This window comes from Somniosus microcephalus, chromosome 7, assembly GCF_052327205.1.
Source record: "Somniosus microcephalus isolate GS21.2 chromosome 7, FLI_Smic_1.0, whole genome shotgun sequence".
Classification (NCBI taxonomy): Eukaryota; Metazoa; Chordata; class Chondrichthyes; order Squaliformes; family Somniosidae; genus Somniosus; species Somniosus microcephalus.
In genome coordinates this window covers 242,920,250-242,947,064 of record NC_140993.1, presented here as the reverse complement: position 1 = coordinate 242,947,064, position 26,815 = coordinate 242,920,250, and the positions used below count along the sequence as shown (strand labels likewise).

General features: G+C 41.7%; 1 protein-coding gene across 1 annotated transcript in view; it reads right to left on the bottom strand.

Annotated features, from left to right (window-relative positions):
- Positions 1 to 26,815, bottom strand: part of LOC147115197 (arf-GAP with SH3 domain, ANK repeat and PH domain-containing protein 1-like) — a 439,694-nt gene that overhangs the window by 38,509 nt on the left and 374,370 nt on the right. Inside the window, exons 23-25 of the mRNA XM_085993991.1 lie at positions 25,196 to 25,303; positions 21,883 to 22,108; positions 6,871 to 7,047 (exon numbers count right to left, since the gene is read on the bottom strand). Coding sequence (XP_085850117.1) covers positions 6,871 to 7,047; positions 21,883 to 22,108; positions 25,196 to 25,303 — 511 coding nt within the window. The remainder of the gene's footprint in view (positions 1 to 6,870; positions 7,048 to 21,882; positions 22,109 to 25,195; positions 25,304 to 26,815) is intronic.

The window sequence follows — 26,815 nt, the reverse complement described above, 5'->3', positions numbered from 1 at the left end:
CTTTAATGTATCTGGCGCACAACTGGTTTAGCCATTCATCGCCAGATCTGGCTGGACCACATACATTGTTGGGCTGTGCTCTTTTTTGCTAAAACTGCTTACTATTCCAGGATCATCTTGGAATTCAAAGATAACCCCTAACTTATTTTCTCCACTACCAACTGTCTCAATAAACTCCCTCTCCTGACCCATCCACCCTTGCCTCTAAAAATGTGCAAGCAGCTCATGAACTTCTCTGCTACTAAGATTGAGACCATCTGTTCAGCTGCTCCTTCCCCTTGCCCACCAGGCCAAACTTTCCCCCACTCTAGCCCTGAATCCACATTTTTCTCTCGTTTCTCTCCTATCCCTCCTCGTGCCCTCTCCAAGCTTGCCTTGTCCATGAGACCCACCTCCTGCTCTCTTGAACCTATTCCCATTAAACTGCTGACCACCCAACTTTCCTTCCTGGGCCTCATGCTAGCTGACATTTTAAACAGTTCACTATTCTCAGGCTATGGTCCCTTTCCCTTTTAACCTGCCATCATCACCCCCTCCTCAAAAAATCCATCTCTGATCCCCGTCCTCGCAAAGGTGGCTATGGTGCACTATCCCCCCTCGTCCTCCTCAACCTCTCGGTAGCCAAGGAGAGGGTCAACCACACCATCCTCCTCCAACACCTCTCCTCCGCTGTGTAGCTGAGTGGGACTGCCCTCGTTTGGTTTGACTCTTATCTGTCCAATCGTAGTCAAAGAATCTCCTGCAATGGCTTCACTTCTTGACCCTGCATCTCTGGAGACCCCAAGGACCTATTCCTTGGCCCCCTTCTACTCCACGTCTACATGCTGCCCCTTGGCGACATCATCCAAAGACAATGACATCAGGTTGTGTGTTGACAATACCCAGTTCTACCTCTCCACCACCTCTCTAGACCCGTCCACTCTCTGTGTTGTCAGTCTGTTCGTCCAACATCTAGTCCTGGATTAGCTGTAATTTCCTCCAATTAAACATTGGAAAGATTGAAGCCATTGTCATCGGTCCCCACACACCATCGATTCCATTCCGCTCTCCAGCCACTGTCTCAGGACGAAGCAGACTGTTTGCAACCTTGGTCCTAGTTGACCCTGACCTAAGCTTCTGACCCCATATCCTCTCCATCTCGAAGACCACCTACTTCCACCTCCATAACATTGCCTGTCTCCACCCCTGCCTCAGCCCAGCTGCTGCTGAAATCCTCATCCATGCTTTTGTCATCTCCAGACTAAACTATTCCAATATCCTCCTGGCCGGTATCCCTGAATAAAATTGAGCTCCAAAATTCTGCTGCCCGTATCCTAACCCACACCAAGACCTGCTTACCCATCCCCAATGTTCCCTCTTATTATTTTTGGGTGCGTGGCCCCTTTAAGGGGCTGCACGGCCCATTCACAGTTTCACGCATGTGTAAAAGCCGGTCCCGTGCTGCACGGGACTGGCAGAGGGGTGCATAGAGAACATTGCCCCACACATTGGCTCCCAGTCTAGCATTGATTTTAAAATTCTTATCCTTGTGTTCAAATCCCTCCATGTTCTCACCACTTCCATGTCTGAAACTTCCTCCAGCCCTACAACCATCCATGAATGTTGTGTTCCTTCAACTCTGGCTTCCTACGCATCCCCCACTCCCTCTGCTCCACCATTGGCAGCCGTGCCTTCAGCCATCTAGGCCTGAAGCTCTGGAATTTGCTCCCTAAACCTCTCTGCCTCTCTCTCTCCTCCTTTAAGACCTACCTCTTTGACAAAGTTTTTAGTCACCATTCCTAATATACTGTTCTTTGGCTATGTCAACTTTTGTCTGATTATGCTTCTGTGAAGCACCTTGGGACATTTTCTTATGCCAGTTGTTATTGTGATTACAGCATTACAAGTTAACCTAGGTAATTTTCATTATAAATGAACTTTGACAGAAATATAAAAATGGCAGAATGTCAGACTTTAAATTGAGGACTATGTTATGTTTGTATGCCTAGGTCCAATTATTACCCATTTTACCTGAAGACTACGCTTGGTCTTGACTGTGTGTGCAACTTCATGGGAGAGAGACACACTAGTACTGTAATATTATAAAAATGTATAAAATGAAAAGGAAAAATTGTAAATGGTGGAAATTAGAAAATACCAGAAATACAGAGGTCAGTCAGCATTTATAAAGAGAAAAGACTGGTTAAGACATTTCAGGTGAATATCTTTCATTGGAGCATGAAGGGTACACACAAATCATTATAACCAATCTTTTCCCCTTGTGGATGCTGACTGACCTGCCTTGTATTCCAGCATATTCTGCCTTAATTATAAAAATGGATGGTACCTGTAGTGCAATACTGTCAAATCTGTTGCTTCACACAAACCTACCATTTATTCCCAATATCCTTTCTCTTCAGCAATTCCAGTGATAACTATTAAGGAGAGGGATTGCCTGGGACCTAGAGAAGCTAATTTTAATGAGGGGCAGAACTTTAGACTGGCCTGAGAGTCAATCCAGAGGCACCGGACTCCACAAACTCTTGGGGTGGGTACAGCTGCATATTCTGGGGTGCTGTTTTTCAATGACAGCCATATTTGCTCAGTGCAATAGCGATGTTATGGTCATAATGGATGGCTCTATTGTGTATCCTTGTTTTCTAAGGCCATGGGAACATGGTGATAATATGTTTCATATATTCTAAAAACTAAAAATCTGTGTACAAAAATGGTTAAAAAAAAATTCATCAAATGAACAATTTTTGAAGTTAGCTCTAAGCACAATGTTCCTCATTATTTGAAAGTTCAACTTCCACATGCAAATGGGACGAAAAAAATCATCTGGGGTATTGCTCTTTTAAGAAATTTGGAGCCCTGTCTGCCTATTTAGATCAACTGCCTTTTCCGATACTTTTATATTTAATGGCCCGGAATTTGCGGTGGGTAATAACGTCGAACTAACAACGTTTGCCATTATTATCCCTCTGAAACGGACCACAACTTCAGGATTTAGCGCATGCACATCTAAACGCGGAAATCCTGAAGTTGTGGTCAGTCATTCACTGCTCCGACACTGGCTGCACTGTGGACACCACCCCCTGCACCTCTCCCCATAGCTGGCAATCAGCAAAATCAGTGAATCTGATGAAAACTTGGGCTTTTCCGCTGTAATATCGCTGTTAAATACCCCATTAAATACGTTGAGTCTTGTTGGGATAGGTGTAACTGGGGTTTTAACAGCATATTGACTGCTAAACAAACACTATAGCCTTGAAAAACTCATTTTTGTATTTGTGGAGTGTCAAATTCGTCCATTATGATAAAAAGCACAATTAAAAAAACTTTAAAAAAAAAAGTTTGTTCATGATATTTCAAGTTCTACCTTATCTCCATGTGAGAGTCCCAATCTTTGTTTCGCTCTCTAACATTTTTTAAAAGTCCGGATAAAAGCAGCTTCTCATTTCCTAGTTTCCTGCCTGCGAGAATTCTACAATGTGATTGGCTGCTTAGATAGCTTGTTGACATCACAGCAGCATTGCACTAGGGATTCCCACTAAAGAGCGCTGAAATCACTTGAACGTCAAAAAGGGCAAACTTTGAAAGAGCTATCCAATTCGTGCCACACCCTTGCTCTTTCCCTGTAGTCCTGAAATGTTTCTCCTTCAATTATTTAACCAATTCCCTTTTGAAAGTTACTACAGGAAACTTTCGTTTAACCAGAGGTTAAATGTCCGGAAAGCTCTATCTACCGGCAAAATTCAGGAGCCGTTTCCTATACGTTTTTTTACTTCTCGTTGCTTTTTTTTTCCAGTCAGGCTCTGCAAGGTCTAGCTGAAGCTGCTGCTTAGCTACAGAGACGCTTTTAAGCTGCGGCTGACTGTTTTGAAGCTGTTGCTAAGCAACAGGGTTTGTTGATTCACACGGAGCTCAAAAGCTCCGTATGTTTTAACATTAGCGCTGGTTTCTATGGCAGTTTTGATGGTACGGCACCAGCTCGGTCCCGTCAGTGCCGGATACCAGAAAGTTTCCTGTATTGAATCTGCTACCACCTCCCTTTCAGGCAGTGCATTCCAGATCATCATAACTCGCTGTGCAATTTTTTTTCTTCCTCATGTCGCCTCTGGTTCTTTTGCCAATTAGCTTAATTCTACTTGCTCTCATTACCAACCCTTCTTCCGCTGGAAACAGTTTTTCCTTATTTACTCTATCAAAACCCTTCATGATTTTGAACACCTCTATCAAATCTCCCCTTAACTTTCTCTGCTCTAAGGAGAACAATCCCAGATTCTTTAGTCTGTCCACGTAACTGAAGTCCCACATCCCTGGTACCATGCTAGTAAATCTGCTCTGCACCCTCTCCCAAAGTGACATTCTTCCTAAAGTGCGGTGCCCAGAATTGGCCACAATACTCTAGCTGGTGCCCAACCAGTGTTTTATAAAGGTTTAGCCTAACTTCCTTGCTTTTGTATATGCCTCTATTTATAAAGCCAAGGATGGCATATGCCTTTTTAACAGCCTTCTCAACTTGTCCTGCCACCTTCAAAGATATGTATACGTACACCTCCAGGTCTCTCTATTCCTGCATCCCCTTTAAAATTGTACCATTTCGTTCATATTGCCTTTCCTCATTCTTACTACCAAAATGAATCACTTTACACATCACTGCGTTAAATTTCTTCTGCAATGTGTCTGCTCATTTCACTAGTCTATCTTCTCCTGAAGTCTGTTACTATCCTCCTCACTGATTACTACATTTCCGAGTTTCAAATTCTGCAAATTCTGAAATTATTCTCTGTATACCCAAGGTCAGGTCATTAATATATATAGAAAAGAGCAGTGGTCCTAATAGTACCGACCCCTGGGGGACACCACTCTATACTTCCCTCCAGTCTGAAAAACAAGCGTTCACTACTACTCTCTGATTTCTGTCCCGTAGCCAATTTTGCAGCCACTGCACCTTTAATTCCAAAGTGCTTTTCCTCAGCTTTCAGATCAAGTTAATAATACTTGGTTAATGCACATAAGTTGCTCCCAGGTACCCAATAATAAGAGCAACCCTTGGAATGTTGGCTTACAAAGTAACCATCAACAATGAACTAACCTTTTCTGCTAGCTTCTGTCCTGCTAGGAATGACACGTTGAGTTACATTCTTATGCCCATTGACTGATCTTTGGTAAGTGATGGGTTTACCTGACTGCTTGTTATTCTAGGTAACTCATGGTTCTGTTGAAGCAGAAAAACTAAAGCTCACTTCAACAACCTGATAATATTAATTACTTGGAAATGAAGTAAGTGTTGAAGAAATCTCTGATTGGCACACCCTGAATGACTTAAGAAAAATCACTCCTCTAAATTTAGGGCAAGATTCTGTGATATGCTCTCCCAAACAGTCTTTTCCCCAGGGATCCAAAATGACAGTCCATTTACTCAGTCTCCCACAAGAATTTCCTGTAATGTTTGGATAGCAATGACTCTTCTTGGCTTTTGTTGTTCATGCTCTCTGAATAATTGAATTGAGTAAAGCCTCATTTTGCCTTTTCTTGTAACTTAAATCCCTGATAACCTAAATCATCTTTGTCGTTTGCAATAATGTCTTTCTGATGACTAGGTGAGTGTAACGGCACACAGCATTCCAGATTGGGTCTGACCAATGCTCTTTGCACAAGAGAACCTCTTTTGATCTGTACTCTATCTTTTTCTAATGAAACCCAGTACCCCATTTGCCATTTTTAATCGTACAGCTAAGCACTGTTTCATGGTTTCATCCACTAAAACTCCTAGATTTCTTGCCTGATCAGCACACATGCTACCAATACCATTTAATGCGTGATTCCTTGCTCTCATACCAATTATTATGCCTTCGTCCACTAGATCTCTGAAAATTGTTTCAAGACTATCTATAAACTTATTGTTCTATAGTTTCCAGCTATGTCGCTTCACCCTTTTTAACTAATGGGAGTTATTTTAGCCACTTTATAATTTTGAGAACTCTCTCCTCAGTGGAACAAAACTATCAAATGCCAATTAAACCTTCACTGTTTTAGTTCCCACCTCCTTTAATGGGTGCAAGCTATCTGGACCAAGAGCTTAGTCAGGAGTAAAAAGCGAACCCTGAAATAGTCAGCCCTGTAACACAGCAGCCTTGGGCTACTGTCCTGGTTATTGCAGGCTACTGCAAAATTTTGACTGTTCAGGGAATATTACGCATATTAACCGGAGTACTGTGTCTGAGTATCACATTAATCTAAGTGGTTTATTAGAAATGTCAGCCAATAAGCTCAATGGTGTCATGGGGTTTTTCTAAAAGTAGCAAGCGAAATTCCTCCTGTCGCTAACTTTAGCAAAAAAAGTGTGTATTTTGCATTTTGCTACTTATCTGACCATGAAATATCACTTGCCTGCCTAATCTATTTAGTGAAAACCAGCCAGAGACTATAAACGAGGGTTCCCCAGTGACTATGGGAACTATGTACATATTGTCTTGAAGTCATGGTGTCTCAGATTCTCCCACATTATTTTAGGATGCATCACATAGAAGGAAAAAAACTAGACAATAATCAAGAGTGCTGTGGACAATGGGGGAAAAAAATAATGGCGCAGTCCAGAATGAGAACTTACATACCACAGAGTTGTATAATAACCATTTGACCAAATTAGCAACGCAAGGGTGTCAATTTTTTAAAGTGTCAATGTCCCGAGATGATTTTGTTTCCCTGCACTAATGACAGCAAATTCTATTTATATGTGGAGGTTCAATGAATCAGGAAGAACTAACATTTTGCAGTTTCCCCCTTTAATATAATTTCTATTTTTGATAAACAATACTGTAATACGATTTTCGGTTTCCTACAGCAACTTTACTTAACTAACTTAATATAAGAAAAACTCACCCCAAGGAATCAGACCTTTATTCTGGGGACCATGAGGTAGCGGGCTTGGTGGGTCAGATAAGGTTCGTTTGTGTCCAGGGGGTGGGGGCGGTGGCCTCTTCTTTGATAGAGTGGAGCTGCCAGTTGTGATCTGGGGACCTACAGGAAGGACTGAAGGAGGGACTGGGCCATGTGGAGCTGGAGAAGCACAAAAACATAGCTGACTACTGCACGATATGTTAAGAGCAGTTATGAAAGCAAGCAATAATAGTGCAATGGAGGATCAAAGCAAATGTAAAATAATCAACCTCTTCCTGTCCACCACTGACTAAAACTGATTAACAGAAAGCGAATTCTCTCTTCAAAATTGTAATAGTGATCATATAATTGTATATACAAAGCTCATACCTACCATTCCAAATATTACTTCTACAAGATTACAGTTTCAAAATATGTACTATTTAGGATTTGAAACAAAAAGAAAATTCACGCCATGACACATCTCTCTTGGGGAATATAATATTAATGATGGGCTGCATCTTGATAATGGGTTCCCAAATGTAATGATGTTATATATTTTCTCCTGTTTTAAGTGTCAGCTTGGCTCAGCGGTACCTCTTGCACCTCTAAGTCAGAAAGTTGTAGATTCAAGCCTCACTGCAGGACCTGAGCATATAATCTAGGCTGTCACTCAGTGCAGTACTGAGATAGAAATGCATTGTGATAGGTATCACAAACGTCAAACCGAGGCCCCATCTGCCTGTTCAGGTGGGTGTAAAAGAACCCATGTACAGCAGAATAGTTCCCAATGTACCAGCCAATTAGCATCCCTCAAGCAACACCACCAAAAACAGACTAACTGGCAAGTTATCGTATATTACAATGTATGGGTACCTTGCTCTGCACATATTTGTTGCCATGTTTGCCTATGTAAAAACAGTGGCTACACTTCAAAAGTCACTCATTGGCTGTGAAGCGATTTGACACATACTAAGGATGCCAAGAGTATTTTTTAATTTGCTTATGGGATCTGGGCGTTGCTGGCAAGCCCAGCATTTATTGCCCATCCCTAATTGCCCTCGAGAAGGTGGTGGTGAGCCGCCTTCTTGAACCACTGCAGTCCTTGTGGTGAAGGTACTCCCACAGTACTGTTAGGTAGGGAGTTCCAGGATTTTGACCCAGTGACGATGAAGGATCGGCGATATACTTCTAAGTCAGGATGGTGTGACTTGGAGGGGAACTTGGAGGTGGTGGTGTTCCCATGCACCTGCTGCCCTTGTCCTTCTCGGTGGAAGAGGTCGTGGGTTTGGGAGGTGCTCCCGAGAAGCCATGGCGAGTTGGTGCAGTGCATCTTGTACATGGTACACTGCAGCCACGGTACGCCGGTGGTGGAGGGAGTACCAATCAAATGGGCTGCTTTGTCCTGGATGGTGTCAAGGTTCTTGAGTGTTGTTGCAGCTGCACTCATCCAGGCAAGTGGAGAGTATTCCATCACTGAGTGCAGCAGCACAGAGTGAACAACTGCGAGTTTGGTAAGTGTGGGAGATTTAAGGGTTTATCTCTTTTAAAATCTTGTGTTAATTGCTAGTAGCTCTTAAGTAACATCAACTGTTTAAGTCCAAATTTAAACTTTAAAATTTTAAGTTTCTTCAGGCTTAAGCAGAGACAAACAAGCAAGACCTCCTGCTGGAGAGCTGCTGTAGTTAGTTAATTAGCCAACTGGATTAAACTGGTTCCTCAAACAGTAGCAGAGCAGTGGTGACTCATCTGAGTCACAAACAGTATAAAAACAGGGGCCTGTGAGTGCAGCAGCACAGAGTGAACAACTGCAAGTTTGGCAAGTGTGGGAGTTTGGTGAAGTGGGGCAAGGAGGTGCTTGCTTTTCTTAACTTCTCCCGCAGAGTGGCGGCGCACCTGCGCGGGAGCAGACAGAGGCCCGAGAGCGGGGATAAAAGCAGCAGCAGACCTGCATCAACAAGAGAAAACGGCAGTGTGACATTACAGGTAAGGCAGGTAAGTGATTGGTAGTGACTGTGGGCTAAGTTTTAAGTTAACATATAACTAAATTTTAAAAACTAAACTTAATTTAATAAACTAAATGAGGTCAATAATTTGATTAATACTAAACTAATTAATTAAACAAATAAAATAATGGGAGAACAGGAGATGTGTTGTTGCTGCAATAGGTGGGAACTTGTGGACATTTTTGTCCAGGGCAATTACATCTGCGGTAAGTGTCTGCGGCTCGAGGAACTTCGGCTCAGAGTTGAGGAGCTGGAGTCCGAGCTGCAGACATTGCGAGACATCAGGGAGGGAGAAAGTTGCCTGGACCTTTTGCTCCAGGAGGCAGCCACACCCCTTAGATTAAATACTTTAGAATTGACACGTGGTCAGGAACAGGAGGGTGTGACTGCGAGTGAGGCAGGTACAGGGATCCAGGAGATAGTATTGCAGGAGCCTCAGTCCCTGCACTTGTCCAATAGATTCGAGGTTCTTGCAACCCTTGTGGACCAGTGCGGGGAGGACGAGCAAACTGACCACGGCACCGTGGTACAGGAAGCCGTTCAAGTGGGGGGTGGGGGTTGGGTAAAAAGGAAGGTGGTTGTAGTGGGTGACAGTATAGTTAGGGGGATAAACACTGTTCTCTGCAGCCAGGAGCGTGAGCCCCGAAGGTTATGTTACCTATCCAGTGCCAGGGTAAAGGACATCTCCTCCTGGCTGGAGAAGAACTTGGAGGGGGAGGATCCAGTTGTCGTGGTCCACGTAGGTACCAATGACATAGGTAGGACAAAGAAAGAGGTTCTGCTGAGAGTGTTTAAGCAGCTAGGAACTAATTTAAAAAGCAGAACCACAAAGGTCATAATCTCTGGATTATTACCAGAGCCACGAGCAAATTGGCATTGGGTCAATAGGATCAGGGAGATGAATGCTTGGCTCAAAGATTGGTGTGGGAGAAGTGGGTTTCGATTTGTGGGGCACTGGCACCAGTACTGGGGAAAGAGAGAGCTGTTCCGTTGGGCCGGACTACACCTGAACCATGCTGGGACCAGAGTTCTAGCGAATCAAATAATTAGGGAGGTAGATAGGGCTTTAAACTAAATAAGGGGGTGGGGGATGCGGGTCCCAGTGGAGAGAAATCTAGAATGCTAAAGAGAAAAGACAAGGAAGCAGGGCAGGAAAGTGATTGGGGTAAGGATAACCAGATTGTGTCAGGAAAGGACAGAGCGTACAAACAAAGGAGTGCACCAACAAATAGGGTCCGGGTAAGAAAAAATGGTAATATGCCAAATAGGGCCATAGTACAAAAAAGTTAAGATGTCTAAAAATGTTAAGACAAATCTAAAGGCACTATATCTGAATGCACAAAGCATTTGTAATAAGGTAGACGAATTAAGCAAATAGATGTAAACGGATATGATATAATTGTGATTACGGAGACATAGCTGCAGGGTGATCAAGGCTGGGTGCTGAATATCCAAGGATATTTGATATTTAGGAAGGACAGGCGAAAAGGAAAAGGAGGTGGGGTGGCGTTGTTAGTAAAGAATGAAATCAGAACAATAATGAGAAAGGATATTGGCTCAGAAAATCAAGATGTAGAATCAGTCTGGATGGAGCTAAGAAGCACCAAGGGGCATAAAACATTGGTGGGAGTTGTCCATAGGCCTCCAAACACTAGTGGTAATGGAGGGGATGGCATCAAACAGGAAATTAGAGATGCATGTAACAAGGGTACTACAGTAATCATGGGTGACTTTAATCTACATATAGACTTGCCAAACCAAATTAGCAATAATACTGTGGAGGATGAATTCCTGGAGTGTTTACGAGATGGTTTTTTAGACCAGTGTGTTGAAGAGCCAACTAGGGAACAGGCTATCCTAGATTGGGTATTGTGCAATGAGAAGGGGTTAATTAATAATCTTGTTGTGCGGGGTCCTTTAGGGAAGAGTGATCATAACATGATAGATTTCTTCATTAAAATAAAGTGAAGTCATCCAATCCTAAACTAGGGTTCTAAATCTAAACAATGGAAACTACGATGGTATGAGGAGTGAGTTGGCTATGATAGATTGGGGAGCTTCATTAAAAGGCATGACGGTGGATAGGCAATAGCTAACATTTAAGGAACGAATGCATGAATTGCAACAGTTATACATTCCTTTCTGGTGCAAAACATACAAAAGGAAAAGCTGCCCAACCATGGCTAACAAAAGAAATTAAGGATAGTATTAGATCCAAAGAGGAGTCATATAAAGTTGCCAGAAAAGGTAGCAAGCCTGAGGATTGGGAGCAGTTTAGAGTTCAGAAAAAAAAGACCAAGAGATTGATTAAGAGGGGAAAAATAGAGTATGAGAGCAAACTTGCAAGGAACATAAAAGCGGATTGTAAAAGCTTCTACAAGTATGTAAAAAAAAAAGTGAAGACAAATGTAGGTCCCTTACAATCAGAAACAGCAGAATTTATAATGGGGAACAAGGAAATGGCAGAGCAATTAAACAAATAATTTGGTTCTGTCTTCACGGAAGAGAACACAAATAACTTCCCAGAAATGCTAGGGAACCAAGGGTCTAGTGAGAAGGAGGAATTAAAGGAAATTAGCATTAGTAAAAAAATAGTGCTGGAGAAATTAATGGCACTGAAAGCCGATAAATCCCCAAGGCCTGATGATCTGCATCCCAGAGTACTAAAAGAGGTAGCCATGGAAATAGTGGATGCATCGGTTGTCATCTTCTAAAATTCTATAGCTTATGGAACAGTTCCTGCAGATTGGAGGGTGGCAAATATAACCCAATTTAAAAAAGGAGGGAGAGGGAAAACAGGGAACTACAGACCAGTTAGCCTAACATCAGTAGTAGGGAAAATGCTAGTGTCTATTATAAAGGATGTGATAACAGGATACTTAGAAAATATCAACAGGATTAGACAAAGTCAACATGGATTTATGAAAGGGAAATCGTGTTTGACAAACCTACTGGAGTTTTTTGAGGATGTAACTGGTAGAATAGATAAGGGAGAACCAGTGGATGTGGTGTATTTGGATTTTCAGAAGGCCTTTGATAAAGTCCCACATAAGAGGTGAGTGTGCAAAATTAAAGCACATGGGATTGGGGGTAATATACTGGCATGGATTGAAAATTGGCAAACCTGTGGTGTATGTGCCTTTAAGAGCCCCAGGTGTGCGTAATGCCGGTAATTGCCACTTGGGCTATATAAGCCTGTGTATTGTGTATATCCTTTAGAACCCCCCCCCCCCAGACTTGCTTAGTAAATACCTATGAACCAACTCCTGTCTTCAGTGTCTTTATCTACACACGGACACTACAAAACCGAGTAGGAATAAATGGGTCTTTTTTGGGGTGGAAGGCAGTGACTAGTGGGGTACTGCAGGGATCAGTGCTTGGGCCCCAGCTATTCACAATATATATCAATGATTTGGATGAGGGAACCAAATGTAATATTTCCAAGTTTGCTGACAACACGAAACTAAGTGGGATTGTGAGTTGCGAGGAGGATGCAAAGAGGCTTCAAGACGATTTAGACAAGTTGAGTGAGTGGGCAAATACATGGCAGATGCAGTAGAACGTGGATAAATGTGAAGTTATCCACTTTGATAGGAAAAACAGAAAGGTAGAGTATTATTTAAATGGTGATAGATTGGGAAATGCTGATGTACAAAGGGACCTGGGTGTCCTTGTACACCAGTCACAAAGAAAACATGCAGGTACAGCAAGCAGTTAGGAATGCAAATGGTATGTTGGCCTTCATTGCAAGAGGATTTGAGTACAGGAGCAAGGATGTCTTACTACAGTTGTACAGGGCCTTGGTGAGACCACACCTGGAGTACTGTGTGCAGCTTTGGTCTCCTTACCCAAGAAAGGATATACTTGCCATAGAGGGAGTGCAACGAAGGTTCACCAGACTGATTCCTGGGATGGCAGGACTGTCGTATGAGGAGCGATTGGGTCGACTAGGCCTGTATTCACTAGAGTTTAGAAGAATGAGAGGGGATCTCATTGAATCATATAAAATTCTGACAGGGCTACAGACTGGATGCAGGGAGAATGTTTCCCCTGTCTGGGGGGTCTAGAATGAGGGGTCACAGTCTCAGGATACAAGGTAGGACATTTAGGACTGAGATGAGTAGAAATTTCTTCACTCAGAGGGTGGTGAACCTGTGGAATTCTCTACCACAGAAGGCTGTGAAGGCCAAGTCACTGAATATATTTAAGAAGGAGATAGATTTCTAGGCACAAAAGGCATCAAGGGGTATGGGGAGAGAGCAGGAATATGGTATTGAGACAGAGGATCAGCCATGATCATATTGAATGGCAGAGCAGGCTCGAAGGGCTGAATGGCCTACTCCTGCTCCTATTTTCTATGTTTCTATCACAGTCCTTACTTGTGCCTTGTAGATGGTGGAAAGGCTTTGGGGTGTCAGGAGGCGAGATACTCACCGCAGAATGCCTAGCCTCTGACCTGCTCTTGTTGCAACAGTATTTATGTGGCTGGTCCAGTTAAGTTTCTGGTCAATGGTGACCCCCCAGGATGTTGATGGTGGGGGATTCGGCGATGGTAATGTCAAGGGGAGGTGGTTAGACTCTCGCTTGTTGGAGATAGTCATTGCCTGGCACTTCTGTCATGCAAATGTTACCTGCCACCTATCAGCCCAAGCCTGAACGTCGTCCAGGTCTTGTTGCATGCGGGCTTGGACTGCTTTATTATCTGAGTTGTGAATGGCACTGAACACTGTGCAGTCATCAGCGAACAACCCCATTTCTGACCTTATGTTGGAGGGAAGGTCATTGATGAAGCACCTGAAGATGGTTGGGCCTAGGACACTGCCCTGAGAAACTCCTGCAGCGATGACCTGGGGCTGTGATGATTGACCTTCAACCACCATAACCACCTTCCTTTGTGCTAGGTATGACTCCAGCCAGTGGAGCGTTTTCCCCGATTCCCATTGACTTCAGTTTTACTAGGGCTCCTTGATACCACACTCTGTGAAATGCTGCCTTGATGTCAAGGGCAGTCACTCTCACCTCACCTCTGGAATTCAGCTCCTTTGTCCATGTTTGGACCAAGACTGTAATGAGGTTGGGAGGTGAGTGGTCTTGGCTGAACCCAAACTGGGCATCAGTGAGCAGGTTATTGGTAAGTGCCGCTTGATAGCACTGTCGAAGACACCTTCCATCACTTTGCTGATGATCGAGAGTAGACTGATGTGGTAATTGGCCAGGTTGGATTTGTCCTGCTTTTTATGGACAGGACATACCTGGGCAGTTTTCCACATTGTCGGATAGATGCCAGTGTTGTAGCTGTACTGGAACAGCTTGGCTAGAGGTGCAGCTAGTTCTGGAGCACAAGTCTCCAGCACGATAGTCGGGATGTTATCGGGGCCCATAGCCTTTGCTGTATCCAGTGCACTCAGCCGTTTCTTGATATCACGTGGAGTGAATCAAACTGGCTGAAGACTGGCTTCTGTGATGGTGGGGACCTCGGAGTAGGCCGATAGGGATCATCCACTCGGCACTTCTGGCTGAAAATAGTTGCAAACGCTTCAGCCTTGTCTTTTGCACTCACGTGCTGGGCTCCACCATCATTGAGGATGGGGATATTCATGGAGCCTCTTCCTCCTGTTAGTGCTCTCTAAATGCAAAATCTCTTCCTGTTGCACTAAAATGAAGGGGTAATTGCACAATCCTGCACTCCCAGCAGAGAGCTACCCCTGCCGGTCAGAGAAAGGGCTGCAACACTGTAGCTTCAATTTTCCAATGTGTGCTTCTTGCAAGTATGGTTGTCTGCTGCGAGCACAGAATTGTAGAATTGCTCTCACTATCCCATATCAAAAGGATCTTGTTCACATCCCCCTTTATTCCCTTTTTATTTTTGGCAAGTTAAATTACGTGTGACAAACTAATCTGCCACAGTCTGCGGAGAAACTGTGACATTCATTTTAGGATGAATGTTCATCTACCAGTGTATTACATCAGATATCTGGGGCCTGTATTTGTTTTTACATTTGTGAAGGAAAATAGCAATTTACCAAAAAGATATTTTCATGAACAGACTCTGGATTGTTAGAATTTAACAAAGAAAATACTTACCAATATTTATATTTCCTGCTAAGGTTCTATGCCTGCATATATTTGAATAAAAATGCAACTTGTACTGTTACTTCAAGTTCTGTATAAACTCACTTTTAAACTACCGGTAGGTAAGTTCCTTTGTAAACTGATTTATATTAGCGCTCATGAGATTTAACATTAGAAATCTGAAACCACTGGCACCGAGCCAATATTTATCTTTCAGTTGTATTATAGTTTTTTTCCCTTGCATTATATATTTTTAAAAAATTGTTATACAGGTAGACTATCCCTTATCCGCACTTCCAAAAACCTCTGAAAACCGAAAGTTTTTTCGTGGAGCGTAAGTCGTGTGCACGACATGACCCGACGCGGCCGATGCGTGACCCACGCAGGTGTGAGGCGTCAGTTGTGTCTCAGCGCTGTCACACGTGCGTCTGCTGCTCTCTTTGATATTTGTTGTTTTTTTGTGATTTGTGAAAATGTTAAAAAGAGCTGCAGATACCCCTATGGGTAACAGTGAGAAGCAGAAAAGGAAGCATCTCATTATCGATATCGCAGAAAGTGCAGTTATTGCAGAAGCTTGATCGCGGTGTGTCTGTGCGGCGTCTTACTGAAGAACATGGTGTGGGAACTACCACCGTATATGACTTAAAGAAACAGAAAGACAAGTTGTTGAGGTTTTACACTGACAGTGATGACCATAAACTAATGAAAAGTAGGAAAACATTGCATAGGGCAAAAAATGAAGATCCTGACCGTGTGCTGATTGAGTGGATTCGACAACGAAGAGGTGAACGTGTGCCACTGACTGGTTTGATGGTCATGAAACAAGCTAGAATATACCATGAAGAACTGAACATTGAAGTTGAGTGTGAATATTCAGAAGGTTGGCTGCATAAATTTAAGAAGCGTCATGATATAAAATATCTGAAAATCTGTGGTGAAAAAGCTTCTGCTGATCATGAAGCAGCTGAAAATTACATAGACGAATTTGCCAAAATAATATCTGATGAAAACCTCGGTCCTGAACAAATTTATAATGCTGATGAAACAGCTCTGTTCCGGCGCTACGTTCCTAGAAAAACATTAGCAACAGCTGATGAGAGTGCACCAGCAGGTTTTAAGGACGCTAAGGACAGGTTAACACAAGTTAAAGTTGGTAGTGATTGGGAAAAAGCCAACATCCGAGATGTTTGAAAGGTGTATGCAATTTACCTGTGCATTATTATGCGAGCAAGAAAGCATGGGTAACCAGAGGAATATTTTCTGACTGGTTCAATAACCACTTCGTACCAGCGACACGAGCTCACTGCAGGCAAATTGGACTGGAAGAAAACTGCAAAATTTTATTGTTCCTGGACAACTGCTCCGCACATCCCCCTCCTGAACTTCTTGTGAAAAGTAATGTTTTCGGCATTAACTTTCCCCCTAATGTGACATCTTTAATACAGCCTTGTGACCAAGGAATTTTACGCTCCATGAAGAGCAAGTATAAAGACGTTTTTTTGAACTGTATGCTTGATGCAATCAACAGAGGCATAGGAATCCAAAGCTTCCTGAAAGAGTTCAATGTTAAGGATGCCATTTACGCAGTTGCTAATGCTTGGAATGATGTTGATAAACCAACATTAATAAATGCTTGGCACAGACTTTGGCCTACAACGATGTTTGATGAAGATGGACCTGCAGATGAAGATTTTGAAGGATTTCCTGTCAGTCAGGAGAAGATGATGATATCAAACCTCCTTACTTACGCCAAAGGTTTATCATCCGAAAGTGTAAATAAGTTAGAGGAAGCTGACATCGAAGAAGTGCTGAACATTGACAATGATGCACCTGTTGTGCATTCGTTGAGTGATGGGGAAATTGCTGAAATGGTGTTAAATAAAGACAAGCATGAGGATAGTAGTGATGATGATGATGACATTGTGAACACAGGTGAAAAAATCCCCATAGACGATATGGTGACAATGTGTGATCAGTTAATTGCTGACCTTGAACAACATGCATTTATCAGTGAGCAAGAGATTATGCAAGTTTACTCAATTAAAGAGAGACTGCTTAGACAGAAACCAATGTTAATGAGACAGATGACACTGGAAGAAATCTTTAAAAAGGCCGTCTGTCGTAGTGCTGCTTCATCACTTGAGAATCCTGTTCCTGGCCCATCTTCAGATGTCCGACTCCAACCTGATGATGACGATGACAACACTGATGTACCCTCTTCTCCAAGATCCTCAAGCCAGATGTAATGTACCTTTACTGCATGTATATGTACAGGTATTTAGCTTAGTTTGCACCTGGTATATGTTTGAAGTTTTACTGAATGTTTTCCTTACAAATAAACTGTACTAGAGTATTTATGGTCTACATTTCTCCCACTATTTAATTTACCAAACTATTACTGTACAAATAAACTGTAATACTATTTATAGTCTTTATTTATCCCACTCAGTGTGAATATTCATCCCACTCAGTGTGAATATTCATAAGGTTCGCTGCAGAAATATTAATGTGTTTGCTTACGGGGTGCTGCCCCGTAATACCCTTCCGAAATCCGAAAAATTCCGAATTCCGAAACGCAGCTGGTCCCAAGGTTTTCGGATAAGGGATAGTCTACCTGTATTTATATATGTTTAAATATCAGATTTTTTCTTTTTAAATATTAGCAACATAGCTTGAATCAGAAGTACTGATTTTTCAAGTACTGTTTTCTTAGTTGCATGCATGAAACAGTGGCTTCCAGCTAAGTTAGTAGGGTAGAATCATTAGTCTACAGAGGCAATATTAACTTGTTCAATTTTGTGGTATGATGTGGTGATTGGTTTGAAATATATTTATTATAGTAAGATATGAAAGCACAGTGGGGCCGAAATTCCTATTTTAAAATGGGTAAATGCTGTATTTGGTGGAAACTGTAGGAATGCACATAATTAAAAGTATGATTCCTAAGAAAGTGATTTTGTTAGTGCTAACAAAAAAAAGCCAACAATGGATCCTTTTACACTTCTCAAACACTAACTGATACAAATGTCAAAAGATTTGTTAATCTAGCTGTGGTGTACCAACAGTAATGGAAAATAGCTGAATACCAGCAGATAAATTTCTGATTTATCTAAAAGACACTGCTGTCTGGTCGTGACAGGTTTGACTTTCCTGTTCAGCAAGGGTTGAAGTGCAGAACATATAAAGATGTTAATTTTGACACTGGTAGCAGCCAATGAAAACAACTTTGATGCACTACATTAAGTTTTGGATTTTTAAGTGGGGCAAATTATTAAAATATAAGCAAAATATAAGTGCAATATAAAACTTCCGTGTGTCTTTTATATAATCAGTCATGGCAATTTTAGGCAACGATGGCATAACTGCAAAGTAAAGTCTACTTTCAAAACTACTAAAGCTTGATACAATATCCTTGGAAAAATTCTCATTTGCTGTTGTCCTATTTGTTAAGTGAGATTTCTTCACTGTTGACTTCACCTCATCTGCAGTAAACATCCACCACTTGTGGAGATTGTATGTCAATGTCAAAGTATTGGCTATCTTTAAATCATTAAGAACTTTGTGACTGGAAGAATTTGTGTGAAAGGAAATTACACTTGGACATGACACCAAAGGTTTGCATCCTGTGTGTATATAAAGGGTGAATTTCCTGGGTTTACTGCCCAAATAGTACCTGAAAATGGGTCCTTTGCACAGACAAAATATTTATTTTTAATTTGTTGCTGCGATGTGGGCGTTGCTGACAAGGCCAGCATTTATTGCCCTTGGGAAGGCGATGATGAACCACCTTCTTGAACCACTGCAGTCCGCATGGTGAAGGTACTCCCATAGTGCTGTTATGGAGGGAGTTCCAGAATTTTGACCCAGCAGTGATGAAGGAATGGCGATATATTTCCAAGTCAGGATGGTGTGTGACTTGGAGGTGTTGGTGTTCCCATGCGCCTGCTACCCTTGTCCTTCTAGGTGGAAGAGGTTGCGGGTTTGGGAGGTGCTGCCAAAGAAGCCTTGGCAAGCTGCTGCAGTGCATCTTGTAGATGGTACACACTGTAGCCAGTGTGCCGGTGGTGGAGGGAGTGAAAGTTAAAGGTAGTGGATAGGGTGCCAATCAAGCAGGTTGCTTTGTCCTGGATGGTGTTGAGCTTCTTGAGTGCTGTTGGAGCTGCACTCATCCAAGCAAGTGGAGAGTATTCCATCAAACTCCTGACTTGTGCATTGTAGATGGTGGTGAGGCTTTGGGGAGTCAGGGGGTGAGACACTTGCCACAGAATACCCAGCCTCTGACCTGCTCTTGTAGCCACAGTATTTATGTGGCCGGTCCAGTTAAGTTAATCCTTTGCCTTTATTTTGCACCTAAAAAGCACTGTAGCTGAATTTTCTGTAAGGTTGTTCAGGAACAGTCAGGATTAACCACTTGAAGAGGGTGCACACATGTGAAATGCATGCAAATGTGCGTAAGTAACCTGTGCACTCAGATTTCTGCTCTAGCACCAGGTCCAGTTTAGGGTCAAACTGCTCCCAAAAATGCGTAACACTAAAGCTTCCTGAGCTGCCATTTAGGCGCTACCTGACTTAAAAGGACAGGCTGTTCCAGAAAGATGGGGCTTTTTTTTGACTTTTTGAATTAAAAAATGGCTTTGCAGTTTCATAAACTTTGTCGCATACAGTAGCTCTTTTTCATTGTTGCATGCCGTTTGGTGAAATGGCTTATTTGGGGCAGAAGAGGAGCAACAATCACAAGCCTCCCCTGATGGCTGCTGAAGATATTCACCTGGTTTTCTCCAGAGCCACCATCAACTGCTTCATTAACGAAGGTCGGGATTCCTTCTTCCACCTATCCATACAATAGCTCCATCCCACAGCGGGAGAAGCAGGCCACCACACGTGGAGCCGGCAACAGTGAGGAGGAGGCCGCGGTGAAGAGGACGGAGCGGCTGAGGGACATTGTGCTCCCACTGCCACGGGAAGCCATTGTATTGACTCTGAACGCGGCGCTGTATGTATAGCTGACGCATCCCTACGGGGAACAAGCATTCCATTGTACTTGTTACATATGGCAAATAAATCTAAATCTGAATCTGAATCTGAAATCAAAGAGAATCATTCCAGTCAGACCTTCACTCTCCTCCTATCCACAAATCTTAAGTGCACACACCCACAGTTGTTTTCCTGGTCATTAGGCACAAATAGAACAGAAACTGAGTTCCAACAGTGATTATTCAAAAGATGGTGGGTAGCTGAGTGTCTACCCTTTATCGTCAGTGATTTCTCTCTCTCCCACTTTTTCTATGGTGGTGCTGTGGCTGCATGGCAACCTATCCTAGTGTTCTTTCTAATTGAACTCCCACTGACAATGGGAGGGGCTGTTAAGCTGTCTCTCTGGAACATGATACTGGAAACGAGGTAGCTCTTGACTTGAGTAGACCTTGGATGGGCTCGATACAGGCTATGAACTCTCTGCAGATGCATCATCAGCCTGCCTTCTGGCTCTTGAACAGTCATGTTAGTGAGTGAAGGAGTACTGTGCAAGATCTGCTATCCTGAGAGCGCATCATCCTCCATAGCCAAATCCATCCTGACCCTGTCAACGAGCCCTCTGATTTGTGGATGCACAGATCTGATGGCTTTAATCATATCACGGAAGCCTGTCTCCATCTCATGCCTCATTTGTTGCTAACAAATACTTAGCATGTTCGTTTGAAATTACTCTTAACACTTTAGAAATTTATTTCCAATGGATTAACATTTCTGCTAAAATAGCATAATTTCAGGGGTAAAGTTTTTTAATATTAAAGTTTCAAACCATAAGTTACTATTCTGAAACCTGGCTAAGCAGAGATCCAGTAATGCAAAATTTTAATCAATAGAGTGAGCGATGCAGAACAGAGTTCAAAGGTTGATGGATTGAATTAATGTATTACTGGATAATTAGTGTGTTTTGTTGTGAGAAATGTCTGATCAGACATTTTAGTATGAGGTCCTTTTTTTGATATAGTAGTGTAGGTTACCTTATTGGAATTGCTATGGAGTTGGAAAGTAATAGCTCAACGTGTGGTTAAAAAAAAAAAAATTAATGGCCCCTTCCTTCAAAATGATCCTCAAAATGCTAAAAAAAGGCACCAAATATCAAAACGGTTTTGGGCATCGCGCCCCCAGGCTTGTCTGGAAAATAAATCTCCTCATATCATCTTTTAGAATCTCTAAATCTGTTACTACTGGCAGTTGATTTTGAAGTTTAATGGAAAAGCCATCAATTTGTGAACTAGTTTACAACTTGTAGTTTAGTTTTGTTTTTCTTCTTTCTCCAGAGTATACATCAGCACTATTTCTGGTAGATTGAATCTACCAGTTACTCTAATTCTTCCCATGTTTGTGGTGTTGTTTTGCAATTTTCTCATTCTTTAAGCTCAGTAATGCCATGTCTGATTTGGAATAATATACTTTTCAGATTGACTGTGCAGCAGCAAAACACATACAACTTCCTTATTAATGACCTCAACAAGGAATGATTTGCTTTTTTTTTTGATGTTCATGAATCCATTTTTGGAGGGGTAGGAATGATCAAAGCAATGCTAAACATAGATGAATACTCAGTTAGCATTTCCTACTTGCATTCCACCATACGTTACTCGCATCTACATTTTTGCAAAAGTTAGTAAGCAGGAATTTCGGCTCCAATGAGTCACTGACAAATTCATCAAGTTCTTGTGTTAAACAGTAAGGGAGAGAATAATAAAGTTTACCACAGAATACGAGATATGGCAGAGCTAATGTTCCTGTTAATGGCAGAAATGGCACTGTAAGAAAAGTAGATGGTGGCTCAACTGGAATAATCTAATGAACATTTGCCAAGTTGCAATTAGCAGTTAAATATGCAACTGCAAGTCATTAATAAATGCATTAACACATTAGAACATTTCTTTCTTATTCAGTCACCAACCTTTGCTTGGATTCCTAGGAGGAAGAGGAGGGGCGTCAATGGCCGGTGACATAGGGGAATCTGTGCCACTTCCATATATTTGATTACTAAATGCTCCATATGAAAGTCGCTGTTTTTCTCGTGCTATGCCAAGCCCTGGAATCATAAGCTTATCTTGTGGGGAGAGACTGGAAGAGTGGCAGAAGCTCTGTGGCCTTGGAGAACGCTCTTTCTTTATAGGGCTGGTCTAATGAACGGGAAAAGAGGACATGAGTTAAATGTATCATAACTCCTAATCTAAGATTAATAATCCATCTCAATCAAAATGACAACGCTGATAGCTACCCAGGGATGAAATATTTCTGTATCTGTCACATTCACTTTTCAGTAATTTTGGCTTTTTGCCCATAGGTGTTTCATATAATGAATAGTTCTTAAATTTGAGATCTCAGATTTGATTGTGTTTGTCCCATAAGTGACAATTTTCAAGCCAAACTTACCTCAATTACATAGCTTATAGCTATGAAAGACTACATTTTTCAGACAAATATACTTCCTCTAGGACAGCACTACAAAGTAAAGCTTTCCGGACTCATGATAATATAAAGCAGAACTCTTAATCAATCATATCAAATTTCAAGTTGAATCACATCCTATAAACTAGGTAAGACATGCTTTTCTTAGTTTTATTATTCTACTTGTAATTTTATTCTACTTGTAATTCTATTTCTATTTGAATAAATTACTTGGAACCAATATTTGCCCTATTAGCTAACCAAACAATAGAAATCAATACAAACCCTGGAATGGTTCAAAATTATTTATAAACATGCTACATAGTTAACCTGCTAGATGATGTACTGGCAGCCTTGGCTCAGTGGTAGCATTCTTGGCTTGAAGGTCACAAATTCACAAGCCACACTTAAGGACAAGCACATAATCTTGATTTACTTTTCAGTGCAACACTGAGGGAGTATTGCATTGTTAGAGGTGCTGTCTATTAGATGAGATGTTAAACCAAGGTCATGTCTGCCCTTTCAGATGGACGTAATAAAAGATCCCATATACTATTTAAAGACTAGCAAGGGAACTCTCCCATTATCCTGGCCAAAACTGATTTCTTAACCAACCATCATTGGTCAATCATCTCATTACTGTTGTGGGACCTTGCTGTGTACAAATCTGCAGCCATGTTTGCCACAAAACAAGTGACTATACACTTAAAAAGTAATTCATTGGCTGTAAAATACTTTTGGATAATCTGCCCTCTCTCTCTTCTCTTCTGGCTATTGCCCCTTTTCAATCATAAAGAAGGTGACATAGACTGAAATCTGCTATCGAGGGAAAGCCTGGATATGAATATCAGTTAAGACTATAATCCAAACTCAGTTCATCTCATCTAAAATTTAAGTTTTGTAGCTTCTACTGCTCTTTAGAAAGTTTGTCAATCTTTGAGAGAAAACCTGAAACTGCTCACAGGTGTATGACATCATTCACCTAAAAATCAGAATTGACCAAGTAACAATTAAGTTAAGATGCCCAATCCAGACTATAGGACAGCATCATCAGTGGCAAGAATTTGAAATTGCAAGTCTTTCTTCGCTGAAACACTGAGAAAGATGATTAGTTAAAAGGATCACTTGGCCATCTCATCCTAAATATAGTTCTAGTCAGATCAGTAAAGCATGGGGCAGATTAAATATCTTGCCTCGCTATCAGTTATAATTTTCCCATCTTCTATTTTACATAGTATTTACAGAACAGAAATAGGCTATTCAGCCCAACTGGTCCATAGCGGTCTTTATGTTCCACATGAGTCTCCCCCGACCCTTCTGCATCTAACCTCATCAACCTTCTATTACTTTCTCCCTCATATGTTTATCTAGCTTCCCCTTAAATGTATCTATGCTAGTCGCCTCAACTACACCTTGTGGTAGCGAGTTCCACATTCTAACCACTCTCTGGCTAAAGAAGATTCTCCTGCATTCCCTGTTGGATTTATAAGTGACTATCTTTATGGCTCCTAGTTCTGGTCTCCCCTGCAAGTTGAAACATCTTCTCCACGTCGACCCTCTCAAACCCTTTCATAATCTTAAAGACCTCTATCAGGTCACCCCTCAGTCTTTAGAGAAAAGAGCCCCGGCCTGCTCAATCTTTCCTGATTGGTATAACCTCCTGGTGCAAAAAAACATTTACTAGAACGATAGCAGAACTTTCTCCAGTGCCTTCATATCTTTTTTATAATATGGAGACCAGAATCGTTCACAGTCCTCCAAGTGTGATCTAACCAAAGTTCTGTACAAATTTAACATAACTTCTCTGCTTTTCAATTCTATCCCTCTAGAAATTTATTTTGAAGATGCTGGGGTACAGGCCATGGCAGCCACATTATGGAAATCGCTAGTCTTGTGTGTATTCTTAGACAATGAGTATCATAGAGCTATTCAACTATGGATACATCAGTGCCAAGATTGATCCTAACATCCACCCAGGTGCATTTTCTAGCATTAAAGCGCAGAAACCCTCAGGTAGATGTTTATCTGTACTGCCTGGGTGTAAAGCATTACCTAGGTAGTGTGCAGAATAGAAAACCAGTTGAGGAGGATCACACACCCATAATGGATCCTGCAATATTCCCTCCATTTAAATTAATAGAAGGAAAGTTGAACAGGCTCTGTCACCTGCGTGTAATCCTCACCACTTGATTTTCCTTCCTGTGCTCTGCCCAGGTGATAATTCATGTCCAGGTAGTACAGACGAATATCTATCCCCTGCCTGTTTTCTACCCTACCAAATCAGTTGGGTGGGTGGTGGGGGGGGGGTAGGGAAATGCTGGGGAGCTGTCTAGGTGAACTGTAGTACCTCTACTACAGCCCCAGCTGAAATCAGCTAACTCATCATATACCAAGGATCAAACTGCAGGGCTTCCTGATGCATATGATTCAGCATCACACTAAATAGTACAATTACCCAATGAACTATCAGGGAGCTATCTGCAATTTTTACCACTAAAATGCAAAATCTGTATTATATATTCATTTTTAAATTCAGCCTTTTTATTCAGGACAAAGCATTGCATTGGGCCACTCTTCAATCCAACTTGTAAAAGACGATCCTTTAAAAAAAAATGTAAAAACACTTTAAAAGATGATTTTTCTCCCTTTCTTCGAAACTTCTTGCTTCACATGCTATTTTCAACCATAAGAGCACATAGGTAACCTGCATCAAGGTCGCCACCAAATGTTGCTCTGTAATTGGTTGCTGCTAGACAGTGAGAAAGAATAGCTCAGGTTGATGGACACCTTTACTTCTGTTATATTTTCCCTGTGCTCACCTTTTCATCCAAGTCATCATCACTTTCATCAATCTCCTCTTGCCGTAATTGCCATTCATATTCTACGTGGATATGAGGATTAATTTTTCCTAAAGCAGCTTGACTGATCTGAAATTAATATAAAATATCAGATTGCAATAGTAGTCATGTGAAATGGTTCCATAATGGGGTATTTAAGTACTTAAGCCTCTAATTAGCAAAAAAAAATTCTGAGGGAGGAAAAGCAAGGTGATTTTAGCTCAAGAAGACTGCACAGGTGAACCACATACTTTTTATTAAAGCTTTATGATATTTGTTATTGGTATGAAGTCTAAATAAACATGCCATTTAAACTAGTTTATGCATTTAAAAGGAGCTACATGAATGCACTGTTTAGGCTTGCATAAATATAATTATAATACTTCATAATTGGAACATTCAATGTCCTTCACAGTACTTTGATGCAACTCTGCCTGGGGACACAGTACCTCGTCCGGGGACTGTCCTTCACAGTACTGTGATTTAAATAATTTTAACTTTTCAGATTTTTAGATACGGCCAGAGAGTTTACAATTCTGATTTATCAGAGTAAAGCACAACTTTATGATAGTACTATTGAGACCAAGGCTGAGAATTTCCTCGGAGATGTTTCACTGGAACCGTGGCATAAACAAGTTTATTTTGCCACACTTAAGCAGCTCTGAGGAAATTCCCAACCTAAAATAATGAAAAAGCCATTATTTAAATAAACCCAGCTAAATAATACATGAGCTTATGCTTGCAAATCTGGATTCTGATGATTTATTGGCCAAATTTGGGGACGTTTGATCATCAACCATCGGGGTCTCTTGTATTAGGGTAGATAATCAAGATTCAAGTGAATTTTATAGCAAATTATTAAATGTTTACTGGCAACATCATTTTAGCCATCAATACCCAGTAACATGGTCACATACTAGATTCCAAACACTTAGTTTACTCCAATGTTTTTCTAAAGAGATCTGAAGGCTAGGAAATTTCTATTTTGGCATCCCATTTGACCCCGAGCTGAGCTTCCGACCCCATATCCTCTCAATCACCAAGATCTCCAACTTCCACCTCTATAACAATGCCCGTCACCACCCAGCCTCCGCTCATCTATGCCTTTGTTACCTCTAGGCTCGACTATTCTAATGCTCTCCTGGCCAGCCTCCCAACTCACACCCTCCGTGAAAGTGAGCTCATCCAAAACTCTGCTGCCTGTATCCTAACTCACACCAAATTCCATTCATCTATCACAACTGTGCTTGGTGACCTGCATTGGGCCCTGGTCTGGCAACGTCTCGATTTTAAAATTCTCAACCTTGTTTTCAAATCCCTCCCTGGCCTCATACTTTACCATCTCTGTAACCTCCTCCAGCCTTACAATCCTCCAATTGCAGCTTCTTGCACATTCCCGATTTTCTTCACTCCACCACTGGCAGCTGTGCCTTCAGCTGCCTTGGCCTAACCTCTGGAATTCCCTCTCTAAACCCCTCTGCCTCTTTTCCTTTAAGATGCTCCTTAAAACCTACCTTTTTGGCCAACCTTTTGGTCACCTGTCCTAATATCTCTTTATGCGGCTTGGTGTCAAATTTTCTTTGATAATGCTCGTGAAGTGCC